Source organism: Artibeus jamaicensis, unplaced genomic scaffold (assembly GCF_021234435.1).
Source record: "Artibeus jamaicensis isolate MK-2021 breed Jamaican fruit bat unplaced genomic scaffold, CSHL_Jam_final contig_519, whole genome shotgun sequence".
NCBI classification, from domain to species: domain Eukaryota; kingdom Metazoa; phylum Chordata; class Mammalia; order Chiroptera; family Phyllostomidae; genus Artibeus; species Artibeus jamaicensis.
This window is the reverse complement of record NW_026521871.1, coordinates 55,726,305-55,746,952: the sequence shown is the minus strand read 5'-3', so window position 1 is coordinate 55,746,952 and position 20,648 is coordinate 55,726,305. Positions and strand designations below refer to the sequence as shown.

The 20,648-nt window shown below is 40.1% G+C and overlaps 1 protein-coding gene across 1 annotated transcript in view; it reads right to left on the bottom strand.

The window, feature by feature from the left end:
• The window catches only part of DOCK3 (dedicator of cytokinesis 3), a 294,505-nt gene that overhangs the window by 155,639 nt on the left and 118,218 nt on the right, over positions 1-20,648 (bottom strand). The window contains exon 6 of the mRNA XM_037128613.2: positions 1,852-2,000. Within this exon, the coding sequence (XP_036984508.1) occupies positions 1,852-2,000 (149 nt within the window). The remainder of the gene's footprint in view (positions 1-1,851; positions 2,001-20,648) is intronic.

The window sequence follows — 20,648 nt, the reverse complement described above, 5'->3', positions numbered from 1 at the left end:
TTATAAAACTCTGTCTGGCAAATCATCTCCCAATCATTATATTCTAGTGTCCAGTGTTACTGGTAAAACTTTCAAGGCCAATGTGATTCTTATTCCTAAAACCTGTTTTGCTCTCTGAAAACCCTTCAGGATATTCTCATCATGAGATACTGAAATATTTTCATGTGCCTTGCTGGGTTTTTCCCCATTCATACTGAGTATTTGGTGGGAACTTTCAACCCTAGGACTCTTGGGTTGGCTCTGAGAGATTTTCTTCTATCATTTCTTTAGAATTTCTTTTTTTAATCCTCACCTGAGGACATGCTCATTGACCTTACTGAGAGGGGAAGTGAGAAACATCAATGGGCTGCCTCTTGCACATGCCCCAACTGGGGACTGAATCTGCAACCCAGGCATGTGCCCTGACCAGGAATTGAACCCGCAACCTTTCAGTTTATGGAACAACACTGCAACCAACTGAGACATACTGGCCAGAGCTAGAATTTCTTCTTTATTCACTTTTTTCCTGGAAATTATCCCTGATGTGGGACCCACTGGCTTGCACATCTATATTGCTCTTCTTTCTTCAATTATTTCCCATCTTTTAATTTTCCTAGTAACGACATAAAATTACCTTCCTGTTCTTTTCCTAAATGGTTCATTTTGGAAATCACATTCTCCATTCCTTTTTCATAGCACTTTATCCTATATAATGGATCTTCTTGATTCTCTTCGAGGATACTGAGATTTTTTTTTTAAGTTCTTTACTAATTCTCTAATTCTCTCTGGGGCCAGATTATTTCATTTGAGATACAGTATTTTGTTTATCCAGTTTCTGTCTCTTTCCTACAGAAGGATTTCTTCAAATATTTGATAATACTCAATTGTCCATTCAGATTTGAAAGGTATTAGAAGTGTGGGGAGGGTTCTGTACACAGGTGGGTAACTAGCAAGTTTCTCTTTCTGGTAAGTGGAAGGGATCTGGTCCAGTGTAATACACTTTGAAACTCCTAAATGCCACAACACAGAAGACTCTGTGATAAGGCCCCAGTTCACACTCTTCTCCAGTTCCGTCCGCAGCTGATCTTTGTATTTGTTAGTCTGACGCCTGGCTGCCATGGTAGTGGTGGCCTAGTGGTGGTAGGTTATTCCTTTCACATACTTTTAAGCCATCCCACTGTTTACAGCTCAGAGGCACACTCCCACCCTCCATGATTCTGGGAGCTAAAAGGGAGTAGCTCCTCCACTAGCTAAAATTTCCCCCATCTATAAGGGGCTTCCTCAGTCACTAATCCTCTAACTCGTTTCCAATTTCTAGAAATGGGTTCATATATCTCATTTATTGCTGGTCCTCTTCCCATCATTTTTTTTATTATAATTTGCTTTTAATCTTTTTCCCCACTGCTCAAATCAGTATTTTTCATTGTTGTTCAAATACAGCTATCTCCATTTTCACACCACCACAGACTCCCCGCCCCACCCTCAAACCTACCCCTTTGGCTTTGTCCATGTGTCCTTTATACATGTTCCTTGATGGCCCTTCCCCTATTTTCCCCACCATTATCCCTCTTCCCCACCCCCGATTACTGTCAGTTTATTCTTTATTTCATATTTTCTCAATAGATAATGTCTAATTTGATTCCCCAGAAGTAAAAATGGAGGCTGAGAGAGTGTCGATGAGTAGAACCAGTGAGTGTCCTTTGCTAAACTAAAAGAAACAACTATAGTACTCACAGTAAAAATAATCAAAGCGTGGTGGAAAGTATAATAGTGACTTTAAATCGCTAAAGAGAAGCTTTGCTCAAGTACGAAACTCCATGAGAAATTATCGTAAATGAAACTGAAAGATGCCCAAATGACCGCCATACTTACTCGTTCCCCCAGTCCAGGCGCACGGTGATGTGCCGCTTAACCTCTCGCACCTGATCCTGAGTCAGGTGACCAGAGAGTAGCTGTCTTCGAAGGTCAATAAGTTCATTCATCACATGGCGTAGTTTGTAGAAAAGATCTACTTTGTGTTTCTAAAAGGGCATTTTTGGTGTTGGGTGAAATAAAAAAGGGAATGTGGAAAAGGAATGAAAAAAGAAAGAAACAGTTAAACTATGAAAAGTGTTCATTTCTCTAAATCTCTAAAAAAGGCAATGTAAAGAGAAGTTTAGCTAAGAATCTTAAAGTCCCTTCATTTGTACTGTCTAAAAGACTCTACATAGTGAAATCTGACAACTTGTCAGATTATACCTGGTCAAGTATAATTGACCAGGATCATGCACAGAGCTGTTTATCTCTACTCCATTCTAGACTAATTTCCCAGTAAATCAAAGCTACTAAACTTAAGCAGAATAGAAAGTTACACAGCAGCCTAGATCTGTCTTCTCTGACAGAAGTCACTATGTCTGTGACAACAAAGATGCCAACCACGCAACAATGTCTCTGGTTTCTCCAGAGGAGCACTCAAGCTGGGGGAGGAGGGCAAGAATCACCTGCCCTATTTTGCAGGTACTAAGGTTTCAAAGCCCAAGTCTCTGGAGTGACATTCACTCCAGGTTTCCAGGCCTCATCTTGCTTTAATTAGCTTTTGTAAACAGTTATGTGTCCCTAGTGTCATAGTTTTCTACTCTTTTTAGTTTAATAAAAAGTGTGACCTTTATAAGAGTTAAGTGGGAACCTTTTAATGAACTTAATGATGTCAGAGTGGCTATACTCACAAGTAAAAAATGTAAGTGCTATGACACACTTGAGCAAAATGACATACTTAAGAATATAAATTTTAAAACTAAATTCCTATTTGCTCACAAGTTAAATTTTGATTTTAGAATTTTTAGGTTTCTGTTTGCATTATGGAGAAGCATCATTTTATGCAATGAAAATTCTTGGAATGTAACTTACCTAAAAAGAATGTTTTTAAACACAGATCAACCTATACCAGCAATTTTCAACCATGTGCCACAGCACACTGATGAGCCACAAAAAATTTTAAAACATGCACTACCTGACTAGTCAGAGGCACTGACATCTTTTTCCTTAAGATTGGCAAATTAAAAAAAGACAACCGCCAATACAATGGCCATCCATGTGCCATGAGATGAAAGAGGTTGAAAATTGCTGACCTGTACTATAGTGTTAGTAAAGCCTCTACCTGAGTTTTCTCCCTAAAAGGAGCCTTGCCAAAATAAGCTTGATTTAAGAGGCTATAAATAAAATTAATTATAAAGCAAATTAAAAACCAGTAGAATCAGCTAATGTTTTTGGGTGGCAGTGATCTTCTGACTAAAATGTTCAAAACATCATATGACTACGAAGTCACCTAATGGAGCATTAGACTTTTAAAGTTCCATCTTAAATGAAATTATTTTTTTACTACAAGACCTTGGGAATAATGCACTCTAACTATATTTCAAATGGCATTCTGTTCCTTCTTTAGTCGATGAACATATGAAGAAAAGTCAAGCACCTTGATAAGACACAACGCTGGCAGAAGAGCAGAATTTACAGTCTTGCCAGCTCGTAAAGCAAGAACGCCTAAGCAAACTGTACTGTCTGGCAAATTCAGATCTTGTGGGTAAGCAGTAAAGGCAATGTTGTTTGATAAAACAAGGCTACCTGTCTAAATTTAAAATAGAAAGTTAGAATGATTATTTTCCCATCAAACCACACACAATGATCCACTGCATATTTACATGAGCATTTATTCATTTGCTCAATTAACAAATACTCATGGAGCACCAGCTGAATGTAATCACTTTATTGTGATAAAAAGTTCCGACTCCCATGATGTTTTCATTCTACAGAGCAGAGACAAACAAAAAGAAAATAAATAAATGATAGTAGTGAAAAGTTCTATAAGGAAAAAAATTAAAGCATAATAGGGACAGTGGGTACCCAAGGGTGGGTTGCTGGGGCGTGGGAGAAGGTACTGCTTCAGGTAAGGTGGTCATGGAAAGGCTTCTCTGGGAGCTGAACTCTGAGTAAAAATATAAGTGAAAGAAGGAGACAACATCTGAGAAAACGGGAAGTTTTAGAGGCATAAAAAACAGTAAGAGCAAAGGCTATAATGTGAAAGTGGATGTGGCATGTTCGTGGAGAACAGAGAGATCAGAGCACAGAGAGCAAAGTGAACAAGGGGGAGAGTGGTGAGGAGCAGAAACACAGGCAACAAGGTCCAACTGGGTAGGTCTTTGTATGCTTATCTCTGGCTTTTAATCCAAGCGAGATGGGAAGCTACTAGGAGTTTGCAACAGAAGAGTGATGTGATATGACTTAAGTCTTGAAAACAACACTCTGAGCACTCTGTTGAGAGTAAGCCATGAAAAAGCAAAGAGAAAAGCAGAGATTCCAGTCAGGAGGCTATTTATTTCAACAATCACAGAATGCTGCTTCACTAGATGAAGGTAAGAATGGTGGTGATAAATATTTTAGGGCTTAGAAGACATGGTAGATAATCTGCTGATGATTTAGAGGTGAAAAATGAAGTCAAAATCAAACTTTCAGACTTCTGGTGTAGATGGTGGCATAGGTAAACACTGCTCACCTCCTTGCATGACCACATCAAAATGACAACTAAACTATACAACAATCATCACATCAGAAATTGAGTTAAGACCTCTGGCCAAGATGGAGGTGTAGATGAAAACACTGTGCCTCCTCACACAACCAAATTTAAGGACTACAAAGATTTACAAACAAAAATACAACCAGAACAGACAGAAAATTGAACTGTACAAAAGTCTGACAACAAACGATTCATACAGACTGGTAAGAGGGGCAGAGTTGGCGGCCAGAGGAGATGGTTGCGGCAGTAAAAAGTGGTGGTTGACAGACCTCAGGTGCAGGGAGGAAACAAGCAAACCCAGTGAGGCGCTCAAGGCGGCTGGCTGACTGCAGACACACACTCATGTGCAGATAAGCTAGGCAAAAAATGCGCAGTGAGACAGAACCCACAACCCAGGGCCCCAGCAACAGGAAATAAAGCCTAAAAGCACCAATTGAAAAAACTTACAGGAGATGAGGTGCTGGGAGACTCCCAGCCTCACAGGAGAGTTCATTGCAGAGACTCACAGGGTCCTAGAATGTACACAAGCCCACCCACCCGGAAACCAGCATCGGAAGGGCACAATTTGCTTGTGGGACGTAGCAGAGGGGACTGAAATCAAAGAGAGAATGGAACAAGCGCCATTATTCCCTGTCTGAGCCCACCCCCACATACAGCGTCACAACGCAGTGACTGGGTTGCCTCACCCTGGTGAGCACCTAAGGCTCCGCCCCTCACTACATAACAGGTGTGATCAGGCCAAAAAAAAAAAAAAAGGCTCAAATGAAAGAACAGATCAAAGCCCCAGAGCCAATACATCTAAGCGACCAAGAGATAGCCAACCTATCAGATGCACAGTTCAAAACACTGGTGATCAGGATGGTTGATTTTATTAGATGAAAAATCTAATAAACAGAACTGGCTGATTTTATTAGATGAAAAAATGAAGGCTACACTAAGTGAAATTAAGGAAAATGCACAGGGAACCAATAGTGATGGGAAGGAGACTGGGACTCAAATCAATGGAGCGGACCAAAAGGAAGAAAAAAAAGAACCAAAGAGAAAAGAATGAAGAAACAAGAATTCAAAAAAATGAGGAGAGGCTTAGAAACCTCCAGGACATCTTTAAACATTCCAACATCCGAAGTATAGGGGTACCAGAAGGGGAAGAGAAGAGCAACAAATGGAAAACGTATTTGAACAAATAATAAAAGAGAATTTCCCCAATCTGGCAAAGGAAATAGACTTCCAGAAAATCCAGGAAGCTCAGAGAGTCCCAAAGAAGTTGAACCCAAGAAGGGACACACCAAGGCACATCATCATTACATCACCCAAGATTAAAATGAAGGAGAGAATCCTAAAAGCAGCATAAGATAAGGGGACAGTCGCCTACAAAGGAGTTCCCATCAGACTGTCAGCAGATTTCTCAAAAGAGACATTTCAGGCAAGAAGGGGCTGGAAAGAAGTATTTCAAGTCATGAAAACCAAAGACCTACAACCAAGATTGCTCTATCCAGCAAAGCTTTCATTTAGAATGGAAAGGCAGATAAAGTGCTTCTCAGATAAGGTCAAGTTAAAGGAGCTCATCATCACCAAGCCCTTATTATATGAAATGTTAAAGGGACTTATCTAAGAAAAAGAAAATAAAAAATAGGAACAGTGAAAGGACAGCAAACTCACAGTTAAGGACAGCAAACTCACAGTTATTAACAACCACACCTAAAACAAAAGCAAAATAAGACGACAGCTAGATCAGGAGCGGAATCATAGAAATGGAGATCACATGGAGAAATAGCAACAGGGGAGTGGGAGGAGGAGAAGGGGGGAAGAAGGTACAGAGAATAAGTAGCATAGACAGTAGGTAGAAAATAGATGGGGGGGCAAGAATAGTATGGGAAATATAGAATCTAAAGAACTTGTGACACATGGTCATAAACTAAAGGCAGGGGAATGGTAGGGGAGGGGGTATGCAGGATGGAAGGGAACGAAGGGGAGGAAATGGGACAACAGTAATGGCATAATTAATAGAATATATTTTTTAAAGAGAAAACAGCGTTTTAAGGAAGACTTTGTCAAGTGCATTGAGAGGTTGAATAAAATACAGACTGAGAATTGACCACAGGATCTGGCATTAAAATGGCCATCACTGACCTGTGCAAGGGCAGTTTTGATGGAATGAAGTGAGTTCACAAGAGAACAGAAAATTGGTGAACCTAAAGGGTATTATGCTAAGTGAAATAAATCAGACAAATATATGATATCACTTGTATGTGGAATTTAAAAAGAAAACAAATAAACAAAGAATAAAAACAGAGATCAAATTGATGGTTACCAGAAAGTGGGGCAGAGTGAAAGTATGGCCAAAAAAGAAGGAAAATGTAGCTTAAAACATTGTGATCATCTCATGTAACAGATGGTTAGTACATGGTGTGATGATCACATCGTAAGGTCTATCAATGTCAAATCACTATATTTTATACCTGAAACTAATATAATAATGTATACCAACTTTATTTAAATTACAAAACAGAAAATGAAAAAGAAGAAATGAAGAGAGTGCAGACAATTCTTTTGTATAATTTTTAGTATTTAGAAGCAAAGAAGTAAGGTAGCAGAAAAGGTTTATTTGATCAAGGAACAGAAAATGGACTGTTTGTACACTGAAGGGAATAACCTAGTAGAGAGAAAAAAATTGATGATGCAGGTGCTAAACCCTTGAGCAGCCTAAAAGAGGTTGGGTTCCAGAAAAGGGAAGGTTTTGCTTAGGCTGGGTACTCTAATGCCATGAGTAGCTGGGAGATTTGGTGGAGAATTGTATTTTTCCTCTAGTTGCCTTAGTCTCAAGGAAATAAAAAGCAAGGCCATCAGCTGACAGTGAGTGGGGTGGGAGTGGGTGGTAGAGGTTTGAGAATGGAAAAAATGTAAAAAAAAAAGTTTCACAGAGAATGTGGTAACACAAATCAACAAAGGAAAGGTAGTTCAACTGCCAGATGGTTTTGAAATTTGTGAACATTAATTAAAAGCTTGTGCTTTTTTTTAAAGCCAAGTACATGTGACCCCGAACACCATGGGTTTGAACTAGGCAAGTACACTTACACGTGAATTTGTTTCAATAAACATCTATACTCTTTTCAGTCCATGGATGCAGAGGGCCAACTGTGCACATTAATCTACTCGAGCATCCGGAGACTTTGAGCATTCATGAGAAGTCCTGGAACAAAAAACCCCTGAGGATACTGAGGAACAACTAAATTTGGGGGGAGTCAAAAGTTATACACAGCCCTGGCTGGTGTGGCTCAGGGGACTAAGTGCCAACCTGCAAACCAACAGATCACAGGTTTGATTCCCAGTCAGGGCACATGCCTGGGTTGCAGGCTAGGTCCCAGCTGGTGGTGTGTGAGAGGCAACCGATCAATTTATCTCTCACACATTGATGTTTTTTCCCTCTCTTTCTCCCTCTCTTCTTCTCTCTCTAGAAATAAATAAAATCTTTTAAAAAATGTTATACACAGATTTTTCAACTGTGCTGGGCATGTTCAAGAGTCAACTGTATAATGTATATTGATACAGAAATATCACATATACATTATATATGTACATATGGATACACATACACTATATGTACAGGCACACCCAGTATTTATGCAACACATATGTACATACACATATATAATATATATGAAAGAATATATTAATTTAGTCTTTTAAGGCATTATACAGTTACTTTTTTAATCCTCCCCCAAAGATATATGAGGTCTGTCCAGAAGGTATCCAACAATGTAATATGAAAAATAGAGACATTAATTGAAGTCACGAGATAAAAAGAAACACTGTATCACTGTACACAGGACAATGACACCTCAGTCTGCTTCAAAGTAGGACATCTACCTTGGGACATTACAGTTCTCCTAATCGCCATCAGCTGCCCTCTGTATTTTCCTGAATCTCTTCGACAGTCTGAAATCTTTTCCCTTTCAAAGGTGATTTTAGATTTGGGAAAAGCCCGAAGTTGCAGGGCACCAAATCTGGGCTGTAAAAGGGTGCTGAGTCACCTGGGTGCTTTGATGTTTCACCCTGCATGAGACCTGACATATAAGCGAGCGCATAGTCCTGATGAAGCTGTCAATTATCAGCTGCCCACAGCTGCAGCCTTCTGGTCATCCAAATAGTTCCCATGGGGGAACATTCAAGCTCAATGCAAAATTTGACACAGATACCTTGTTCTACTCATTCAGTCATTTTGAATTCAATGGCCACACAGTACACACCCTCACTCAATGGCATCAACCATTCCCACTGAGTAGTACAGTGAAGTCATCATTGTTCACACATGCACACTCCAATCCACTCTCCTTGGCTGCCAGGTTACATTGATGTCACACAAACTGTTCTCATTATATTAATAATGGCTGGAGTTTTTCTGGACAGACTTTGTATTTATTGATTTTTGAGAGAGGAAAGGAGAGGAAGAGAGAAAATTCTATGTGGGAGAGAAACATCAATCAGTTGCCTCCCATATACATCCCAACTGCAGATTAAACCCACAGACTTTGGTGCACAGGATGATGCTCCAACCAACTAAGCCATCAGGCTGAGGATACGGTTTTCTTTTTTTTAAATCAAGAGTTTCTAACAGATGGTATTTTCCAAAGATGACTGTGGTATCTCTCATCCCAAGTGCTCTTCTGCAAAAATGTGAGCTTGACACTCCTCTGGCAGAAGATGAGTCTATTTCTCATACCCCTGAATCCAGGCAGGCCCTGAGATTGCTCTGACCAATCAAACACGACAGCAGTGAGTGAGGCTAGGTTCTAGGTGCAGCCCTCAACTAGTTTGACAGCTTTTGCTTCTTGCCTCTTGGAATACATGTTCTTGGGAGGCTTCCTCTCAGAATCCAGCTGCTATTCCGTGACAAGCCCAAGTTACAAGGAGAGACCATAAGGCAACACCCCAGTAAGCAACCTCTGCGGCATGAGTGAGCCATCTTAGATACCATGCCAAGCCCAACCAAGCCTTCAGAGGACCACAGCTCCTACCAATATCTGACTGCAACAGAATGATGAAACCTCACGTAAAAACTGTCCAGTCCAGAGAACAAAATATGATAAATAGTTGTTTTAAGTCATAAGCTTTAGGTAGTTTTATATAGCTAACCATACAGTAATTTTTCTAGTAAAAAAATCAGTTACTGTCTCTAAAGCTGAGACTAGTAACCCCATTACCAGGAATGAAATGGATTATATAATCAGAAAGCAACATTATTATTACAGTCAATATGGTGCTAATTTCTTTTTCCAGGCCAACCTAATGACCTCTTTAACCAGAGACCTCAATACTAGAGACTCCATCAGCACTGCTGTGAGACCACACTGCACTCTTGGGTTTGTTAGCAGAAGAGAACACACACCCTTCCAGGTGAGCAATCTGGGCAACTGGCCCCAGGGCACAGTTTACCTGGGGTCACTTGACAGCACAGAACAGCTGAATATCTCAGGCTAAACAATCCTTTTCTGCTAAGAGGTCTGCTCCTTGGTAGATTAAAATAACAGTATAATTAGGCAGGTGGTAATATTTAGCTTTCCTACGTAGTGATCCCTAGTTCCTGTCACTGCTAAAAAAGCAGGAAAAAAAACTTTTAAAAGTATAAGAAGAAAAAGAAATCAGTAGCCCATCTTAGCAACACATTCAGCCTCTCCAAAAGCTCTATAGTGTAGTATTTGTCAAGAACAGTCACAGAATATTTGGAAAGTATACTGAAGAGTCAGCAGAAACTAAAATTTAACAACTCTGCAACTACATGCCAAGAAGAATTTGCCTCATCATTGTGAAAGAATCCCTAGAATTCTGCAGAAAAAACCTGAGGTTTAACAGTCCTGATTAAAAGTTTCTTTCTACTAAGCTGTGTGTAACCCAATGTGGAAAGAAAGGCTGTGATGCAATGATGCCTTTGAATTGGTAGATGAGCAATGCTACAGAGCATTCGTCATGAAGTAGGCTGCCTTCTTTTATTTTTTATTTCAATAGGTTTTATTTCTTATTTAATCTTGATTGTATTTTTTCCATTACCATTTAGACTCCTTATACTGCCCTCCCCCCAGCAATCACTACCCTGTTGTCCATGTCCATGAGTTTTTTTTCCATTTTGCTCAATCCCTCCACTGCCAACCTCCTCCTGCCAATAGCTGTCTTCCTGCTCTCCATCTATGAGTCTGCCCCATTACTTTGTTTACTTACTTCAGTCCTCACCGGAGGATATATTCATTGATTCCAGAAAGACAGAAAGGAAAGGAAAAAGAGAGAGATGTGGGTGGGGGCGGAGGGGAGGCAAAAAGAGAGAGAAACACTGATGTGAGAAACACCAATTGGCTGCCTCCGGTACACACCCTAACCAGGGACTGAAACCCCAACCTAGGTATGTGCCCGAATGGAAATAGAACCCTAAGCCTTTTGGTATACAAATGATGCTCCAACCAACTGAGCCACCGGCCAGGGCACTTCTTTTATTTTTAAACTACATATGCATAAAGATGTACTAATATGATTATTAAAATCTAATTAAAAGAAAATTACACTGAAAGTACTGTTCTCCTCAAAGACAATGAATGTCCCGCCATGAGAACTAAAATCTTTATGTGAAAATCAAGTTAGTGGCAGTTAACTACTACATCTAAAGTTTAAGTTGCGAAGAAAAGATTCCCAGATCTCTCTCCATTTTACCTCTTACTTTCAAACATTTACTTTATATGTAGACAGATGGTTTATTTTCTTGCTTTATTTCTTATTAACAAAATAACCATTACAAACTTGAGTTTATTCAAACTTCTCCAATATTCCTTTTTAAAACTACTATCAATAATCAAATCCCTTACCACAAACTAACTTCTACTTCTATTCAAAATGTTTATGTCATACCCCAAAGTTTTAGGACTCATTCCAGCATAATATAAAAATATCTAAACTTCAGTACTTGCAACCCTAACGACCTTTCTGCTAAAAATATCCTTAAGTCCATGAATATAAATTTTCATTTTAGGTCGTTGAAGTGACATATTTGGCAAAGGCTTGAAAGCGAGTTTCAAAAAAGAAAATGCTGTGAAACTAAACAATATCTAAGTAAGTCCAAGCTATTTCATACTTATCTTTAAGTACCTACTTGCAAGAAATAAAAATGCAAAGAAGCAATGTAAAAATTTCTTTTAAACTGTGCACTAATGTGGGGGTTGCCTATACAATCTATTTACTTGGCATAAATATTTACTCCTCCGTCTCTGGGAGGCCAGGATGTCTCCCCTACTCCACCCACAGCCCAAGCACATCCTTCCTCATAGACTCACTGATAACCAAAGACCCTTTTTTACAACACAAACATCTGCAGGAGACCTAACACTTTTAAAATTCTTTCTTTCTTCCCTGCTGGTGTGGCTAGGCTGGACAGCTCAGTTGGTCGGGTCATCCCACAAAGCAAAAGGTTGCCGGTTTGATTCCTGGTCAGGGCACATGCCTGGGTTGTGGGTTCGGTCTAGGACAGGGTACATGCAAGAGGAAACCGATCCATGTTTCTCTCCCTCTGTTTCTCCCTCCCCTCCCCTCTCTCTAAAAATAAATAAATAAAATCTTTTTAGAAAATTCTATGTTAGTTTTAGTAAGTTGACCATCTTCTTTCCCTATAACAGACAAGAATACTAAGAAGGAAACAAAGCCAACTGAAAGGCAGAGAAAATATTAATGATATAAAAATGGAGTCTGCAGTGGCTGATGTTAAGGGCACCCATTCACAATTCTGAAATGGATAGACTTACCTAACAGTAAGCTGTGGGGCAACTGAGGCACTCTCGGGTTCACAGTCAGCCCTTCCCGCGCAAGACAGAACAAACCTCTTAAAACAGCAGTAATCTGTCTTCCCTAGGTACCTCTTCTTAGATTCAGAGACCAATAAGAAACCAGCTCCAATCCTCCCCATCTACATTCACCTCCTCCTCAAAATATTAAAGATGAAACCTGGAAAGTAGATAACTTGGCAGAAAATAAGACTAAAAATTAAGCCCTGGAAACAGGGAGAGGGGGGCAAACAAGTAGGAAGGGTTGGAAGGAAATCGGTGAGAATCAAGCCCCTTGTCTATGCAGAAAGGCTCAGGGACTGGATGTACCAGGAACCTCTGATGGTGTACATGTTATGCACGTGTGGGTGTGGTGGGCCCGGAGGGTGTGATTAGGTAATGGGAAGAGGCAACTTGGTTAAAAAGTCTGTTAAAGGGCTGTGAGACCTTCAGATCATCACTCCCACTCTACCCTGCCAGGCTTTCGTCACTGACGGCTTTCTCCACATGATCGTTTACTCTCTGCAAAGGTTAAAATGGGATCAATACATTGGAGGGTACCAAAGAAAGCCAATAATGTGAAAACAAAAATTTGAAGTTAAAGACTATGTAGAAAATGACGGGCTCCCTAGTACTGTTGCCACACGGAGCTCCCAAAGGGTTGACAGCCAGGCTTTTACTGCTACATTCGAGGAAGAACAGAGGATTCCTCACTGGAAGACTCAGTCCAGAAACACAACTGCTCTCCTTCCGTGGAAAGCTCGGCCCTCTTCTGATCGCTCTACAGTAATGTCCAGCACTTAGTAAATACTAGCCTCACCCACAGAACTTTCTGTCAATATTTTAATGCTTCAGCCTTAAATATGAATAGAAAATACCACCTTTAGTGAAGAGAACTTCTAACATGAAGGAAAGAGACCACAACAATCAAAAAATGAAAACTAAAGGAAACAGAAATAATGTTAGAAGTAAAAGAAAATTTCAAAGAAACAAAAATATTTTCAGACAGCATTAAGATTATATATCTATGAAATAATAGAATATAGTAGAAAGGGAGAAAAAAATCCAGAGCCCAAAGGGCTTTTAGAAGTTAAAAATAAGATAGCTGTAGTTTAAAACACAACTTAATAAAAATGGTATGATAGAAAGTAGAAGAATTTTGCCAGAAAGTACAACAAAAAAAGTAATACAATGAATAAATAGGGGGCAATATAGGAAAATTAATGAATCATTCTAGGATGTCCAATTCTAATAAAAGTTACAGCAGAGTCCTGGCTGGTGTAGCTCAGTGGATTTAGAAGGGGCCTGCGAACCAGAGGATAGCAGTTCGATTCCCAGTCAGGGCCCATGCCTGGGTTGCAGGCCAGTTCCCAGCGGGGGACGCATGAGAGGTAGCCATACATTGATATTTCTCTCCCTCTCTCCTTCCCTTCCCTCTAAAGATAAATAAATAAAATCTTTTAAAAAATGAAAAGAGAAACAATTGTTAACTATTTAAAAAAAACAAGGTTACATAAGAAAGAAATGTAACCTTAGTTCACTGTGTGGGTCAGATACAAAATTAGTTATACAGGCATAGCAACTATACACTGATTTAACATAGTGGTGATACAACTATTTGAGTATTGGAGGAGGGGACGAGTATATGACTATGAAGAAGAACATTCAGAACTTAATTCTTCTCATCTCACTGGCAGAAAATAGCAATGATCTGAAACCACTGCTGATGACAGTGAAAGAATAAAGTGTCAAAGCAGGATTGACTATATTAGAACATATAGAAGACAAAATTCATGATCACAGTCAAAATATACTTTTAAGCCCTGGCTGGTGTGGCTCACCAGTGGATTGAGTGCTGGCCTGTGAACCAAAGTGTCGCCAGTTCAATTTCCAGTCAGGGCACATGCAGGGGCCAGGTCCCCAGTAGGGAGTGTGCGAGAGGCAACCCCACACTGATGTTTCTCTCCCTCCCTTGCCCTCTCTCTAAAACAATAAATAAAATCTTTAAAAAAAAGAAATATACTTTTAACATAGAGAATGAAGATATCAAAATTGTTACAGATTTTGCTTACCATGATTACATCATCAATTAAATGGAAACTACTGCCAAGAAATCAAGAGAAGGCTGAGACTCAGAAATGGGCAGAGGAAGAATTAGGATCATTAAGAGCAAAGGTGTATCATGGAGTCCAAGACTAAGATCATCCACACTCTCACATTTCCAATGACTATACACGGATGTGAAACTTGGACAGTGAGAAGGGCTGACAAAAAATGGATGCACTTGAAATATGGTGTTAGAGGTGAGCTCTGCGGATACCACAGACCATCAGGAATAGACATGAAGCCTGAAGCATTCCTGGAGGAAAAAACAGCAAAGCTTCAAGCACATGATAAAAAGGCAAGATTCTTTGGGGAAAAAAAACACAAAATAATAATGCTGGGAAAAATAGAAGGCAGCAGAAAAAGAGAAAGACCAAATATGAGCTGGACAGACCCCGTAAAAGAAGCCACAGGCATGACCTGACAGAAGCTGAGCAGGGCCACTGGCGACGACAGCACATTGTGGACTCACTCGTTCACAGTCACCAGCACATTGTGGACTCACTCGTTCACAGTCACCAGGAGTCAGAGCCACCTTGAAACATCACACACACATAATGGAAGATCGTTAAATGAGCCCTAAAATTTTAAAAATCAAGATATACACTAAAGGAATATTATTTAGAAAGGTGGAATATCAGAATAACTAAAAGAGCTAAATAAAATGGGTGTGCAGTGGAAATCAGAAAGAGGAATAGATAGGACAAAGAGCTACTATTTTTCATTAAAGGCCTAGTTGTCTTTAATATATGATTTAAAAACCCATATATACACATATTGCTGATTTTTTAAAGATTTTATTTATTTATCTTTTAGAGGGGAAAAGAAGGAGAGAGGGAGAGAAACATCAATGTATGGTTGCCCCTCGTGAGTCCCCCGCTGGGAACTGGCCTGCAACCCAGACATGCGCCCCAAATGGGAATCGAACCGCAATCCTCTGGTTTGCAGGCCAGTGCTCAATCCACTAAGCTACACCACCCAGGGCTATTTATTTATTTTTAGAGAGAGGGGAAGGGAGCGAAAAAGAGAGGGAAATAAATATTGATGTGTGGTTGCCTCTTGTGTGGCCCGACTGGGGGCCTGGCCTACAACTCAGGCATATGCCCTGACTGGGAATTGAACTAGCGATCCTTTGGTTTATAGGCCAGCACTCATTCCACTGAGTCATACCAGCCAGTGCTGATTTTTTTTAAAGATGAAATTAAGACCTGGACGAGTTGCTCAGCTGCTTGGGCATTGTCCCTTGCACTAAAAGGTTGTAAATTCAATCCCTAGTCAAGGCACATACCTAGGCTGTGGGTTCAATCCCCAGTAGCACCATGTATGAGAGGGAACAGATCAAGGTTTCTCTCTCTCATTGATGTTTCTTTCTCTCTCTCCCTCCCTATCTCCCTCCCTCTCTCTAAAATCAAACATATGGGCAGGTGAGGATTTTTTTTAAAGATAAAATTAAAAACTCTCTACCATAAAAGGCCTTCCTCTATGCCCCACCTTAGGGCTGCGCTGGGTCACAAAGTTAAGCAGAGACTCAATCCAGCCTTCATTGCTACTTATTACTTCAAATATTAACAAATGACACCAGCTAGGCATGCACTTGTGCAATAGTACCCTGCCAGAATCAACACAAAAGCGAGGCCATTTATGCATCTCATTCCCACACTGAATGAGAAATGAAACACATTCCACAGCAGAGGAATGCCATAGAGAAAACTTTGTCTCCTGACTACAGCATAACATCTGTCCATTCACAGTTTTCACACTCTGGTGACAGTGTATCCAGGGCAGAAATGATCACAGCTACCCTGGCAACCAAGCCCCTTCAGGATATGAGTCACCAAGCTGCAGCAAAGAAAGGGCAGCAGCAGAAGGTACCTACAGATGCATCACGAACAGTATACTCTTCACACAAGGGCAGGCATCCCTCCACATTCCAGGGATTGCGTTGTACTAAATCCTACCTTTGTCTGCTCTAGCCCTTTGAAATGACTGCCTCTTACCTACTAAACAATCAAATAAAACAGTTGGGAACTTTAGGCAAAGAATAAACTACTTCACCCCTGCACCCACTCTTTATCATTTACTCCTCAAGCTGATCACCATTATAAACATTCAATCTGTGAAATCTATCCAGACCACTTTCTGCTTTTCTATTAATGATTCCTGCTCTGGAGTTTCCTTTTTGTTTGTTTGTTTATTTTGGTTTTGTTTTTAATAAAAGAACGAATAATCCTGTTTATTGAAACTATACATATGAGGTCTGTCCGGAAAGTCCGACCTTTGTTAATACAACAAGAACGGTTTGCACGACATTAATGTAACCTGGCAGGCCAAGGAGAGTGGACTGGAATGTGCATGTGTGAACAATGATGACTTCACTGTACTAATCAGTGGGGGCGGTAGATGCCATTGAGTGAGCATGTGTGCTGTGTGGCTGTCACATTCAAAATGACTGGGTAGAACAACAAATCTCCATCACATGTTGCATTAAGCTTGAACATTCCTCCATGGGAACTATTTGGATGATTCAGAAGGCCAAAGCTGTGAGCAACTGATGACTGGCAGCTTCATCACTACAATGCGCCCACTTGTACATCATGTCCCGTGCAGTTTTTTTTGTGACCCAGGTGACTCAGCCTCCCTATGCCCAGATTTGGTGGTCTGTGACTTCTGGCTTTCCCCAAACTTAAAACACCTTTAAAAGGGAAAAATTTCAGACTGTCAAGGAGATTCAGGAAGATACAAGGGGGCAGCTGATAGCAACTGAGAGAACTGTGTGAGGTTCTAAGGTGCCTACTTTGAATGGAAGTGAGGCACCATTGTCCTATGAACAATGTTTCTTGTATCTTGTATTTTCTTTAATAAATGTCTCTTTTTCAGTACTTACTGTGCCTAGTAAGTACTCTTAAGTGTAGTTATTACCACTCCACATTCCTTGCCCTCCCTCCAACAGTGATGCTCTGCTCTGGACCTAGCTCCCAAACATCACCAAGTGTTCCAGATGTGCTTCCCAACTATGGCACCTTTGCCAGTGCACCACATTGGCCCTTGCCTCTGAGTCTCACTGTTCGTGTAGATAGCTAGATATTAATAAAGAAAGGGAGCAGAGGGAATCAGATACCAAACCTAATAAACTAGGAAACTGAATCTAACAATAAGCCTGCTTTGCTAGGAAGTTGCAGCATGCACAGACACCCCAGGGGACCACAGCATTGCCTGGCCAAGGGGATTAACACCCCTCCTTCCCCTCTGTAGTAAGAAAGAGCAGCTTTTTAATCTCTCCAGAGTATAAATGGTCCACTCACCTGGACTTTGAGGGGTGGAGGGAGAAATAAACAATAAAGGAAAAATTCCTCTGCTGGATGCATGCCCAGTAGAAGCCAAGAAGGTGCAGGGGTGGAGGGAGTCCTACTTTGAGGCATATGCAGTAGTGACCATAAGGGGTGGAGTCTAGCCTGGGAAAAGGATCAGACTGAATAAGAAACACAGAATCCCAGAAAATCTAAGAAACAGATTGGTTAGGAGGAGGACCCAACCACAGCCCAAGAGAGATCAGGAAATTGATTGGTTAGTTTAAAGAGCATGGGAACAGAGATTAAGCTAGCTAGATGGGGACAGGGAGTGAGACTAGACTAAGCTTTGGCATGGCATGGAATTTATGGACACTGGCTTTTTTTCTGGTAAAATAAAGACAAGGCTGGACTTTTTCCACAATGCTACTTACAAAGATGAGACACCAAGAACCTGGGGGCAGCCTTCTATATCTATCCCAATAAATCTTACCATACCTTGACCTCCCATGTATGGGTCCCCAGAAATGCCTCTTTTTTTTTTTGCAACTCTGTGAAAAAGTCCCATTTCCACATGCACATCCCTAATAATAATCCTTTCAACCTCCTACAGGTAGCCATGGTCTTGATTTGGATCCTTTTGTTCCTTCATATTTTGACTACCTAAATATCCTACATCAAATTTAAAAGCTTCTGTATGGCTGAAGAAAATATCAGCAAAATGACAAGGGAACCAACACTATGGGAAAATATATTTCCCAATGATACCTTGAACAAGAGTTTGATTTCCAAAATATATAAAGAACTCACACAACTCCACACCAGGAAGACAAACAATCAAATAAAAAATGGACAAAGGACCTGAACGGACACTTCTCCAAAAAGGACATACAGAGGGCCCAGAGACATATGAAAAGATGCTCAGCATCACTAGCCATCAGAGAGATGCAAATTAAAACCACAATGAGATACCACTCAACACTGGTCAGAATGGCCATCATAACCAAATCAACAAACAAGAAGTGTGGAGAAAAGAGAACCCTAATACATGTTGATGGGAATGCAGACTGGTAGAGCCACTGTGGAAAACAGTATGAAATTTCCTCAAAAACCTAAAAATGGAACTGCCTTTTGACCTGGCAATTCCACTGCCGGAATTATACCCTAAGAATCCTAAAACACCCATTCAAAAAAATCTACACACCCAATGTTCATAGCAGCATTATTTACAATAGCCAAGTGCTGGAAGCAACCTAAGTGCCCATCAGTAAATGAGTGGATCAAAAAACTATGGTACATTTACACAATGGAATACTACGCTGCAGAAAGAAGGAACTCCTACCCTTCAAGACGGCATGGATGGAACTGGAGAGCATTACACTAAGCAAAATATGCCAGACAGTGAAAGACAAATACCATATGACCTCACCTATAAGTGGAACCTAATCAACAAAACAAACAAGTGAGCAAAATAGAACCAGAGACATGGAAATAAAGAACAAACTGACAGTGGCCAGAGGGGAGAGTGAGGCAGGAAACGGGGAAAAGAACAGGAATGGTCAAGTCAAGGAACACAAGTCAAAGGACCCACAGACAAGACAAGGGGCAGTGAAGGCGAGGCAAGGAGGACTGAATGTAGGAGATAGGGAGTGAGTAGGGCAGGGGACAGCACTAGGGAGAAAAAAGAGGACAAAACTATAATTAAACAATAAAAAAATTGTTAAAAACTTAGTCTTGCCTGTTTTAAAAAACTTTGTATGAAAAAATTCTTTATCTTCCTGATGAAATGAACCTTTACCTTCAAAGAATGTGTACTCTGAAAAAATACACAGGAGCTATTTTTTTGAAAAATATGAGAAACAAATTAAGCCTTACTAATACAAAGTCCTAGGCCAGACCCCAATGGTCTGACCCCTAACCCCTAACAGCCATCAGATTCCTGCATCACAAAGCATTAAACCACAAGAATTTAATAAAAAAAATAAGCATTTTAATCAAGTTATTCTCATTAAAATCATATATGGTTATATATAACCTTCTAAATACTATCATTCTCTAATTCTCATAAATTCCCATATATCAGTGATGATATTAATGTTATTTACTGAATAGAATATTGGTTTTAAGCCACATAAAAATTAGTATTCTTATTTAATATTTCTGATGTTTAAAACTTACTTGTATATGGTTTATAATGTTTCAAATAATAGGACACATATATGCATATAGAGTGTAAGTATATATGTGTGTGTTCAAAAAACTTCTTTAAAAAGATTTTATGTATTTTTAGAGAGAAGAAGGGAAAGAGGAAGTGTGGGAAAGAAATATCAATGTGTGGTTGCCTCTTACACGCCCCCTACTGGGGACCTGGCCCACAACCCAGGCATGAGCCCTGACTGGGAATGAACTGGCAACCCTTTGATTCACAGGTCCTCGCTCAATCCACTGAGTCACACCAGAAGCTTCTATTAACAAATGTTCACAGAAGTTTTATTTGTAATAGCCCCAAACTAGGAACAATCCAGATGTCTTCAACAAGTGAATGGCGTAACAAATTGTGGTATATCCTTATATGGAATACTGCTCTGCAATAAAAGGGAACAAACTCTTGATACACACAGTGACTTGGACAAATTTCCAGAGAATTAGTCTCAGTGAAAAAAAACCAACCTCAATAAAACTATTGTATTGAATAATATATTACCCCACTTATGTAACATTCTTGAAATGACACATTTTTAGAAATGGAGAACATTTTTAGAAATGGCTGCTAGAGGTAAGGACAAGGTGCAGGGGATGGCTGTAGGAGGGATGTGGCTACAGTTATAGAAGGGCAACACAGAAGGTTTTTATGGTTTGAGACTTGTTATATGAAGTTGCATGCCTAATACCACCATGGTCAAATTAAAATCGGAGAGAACTAAACACACACAG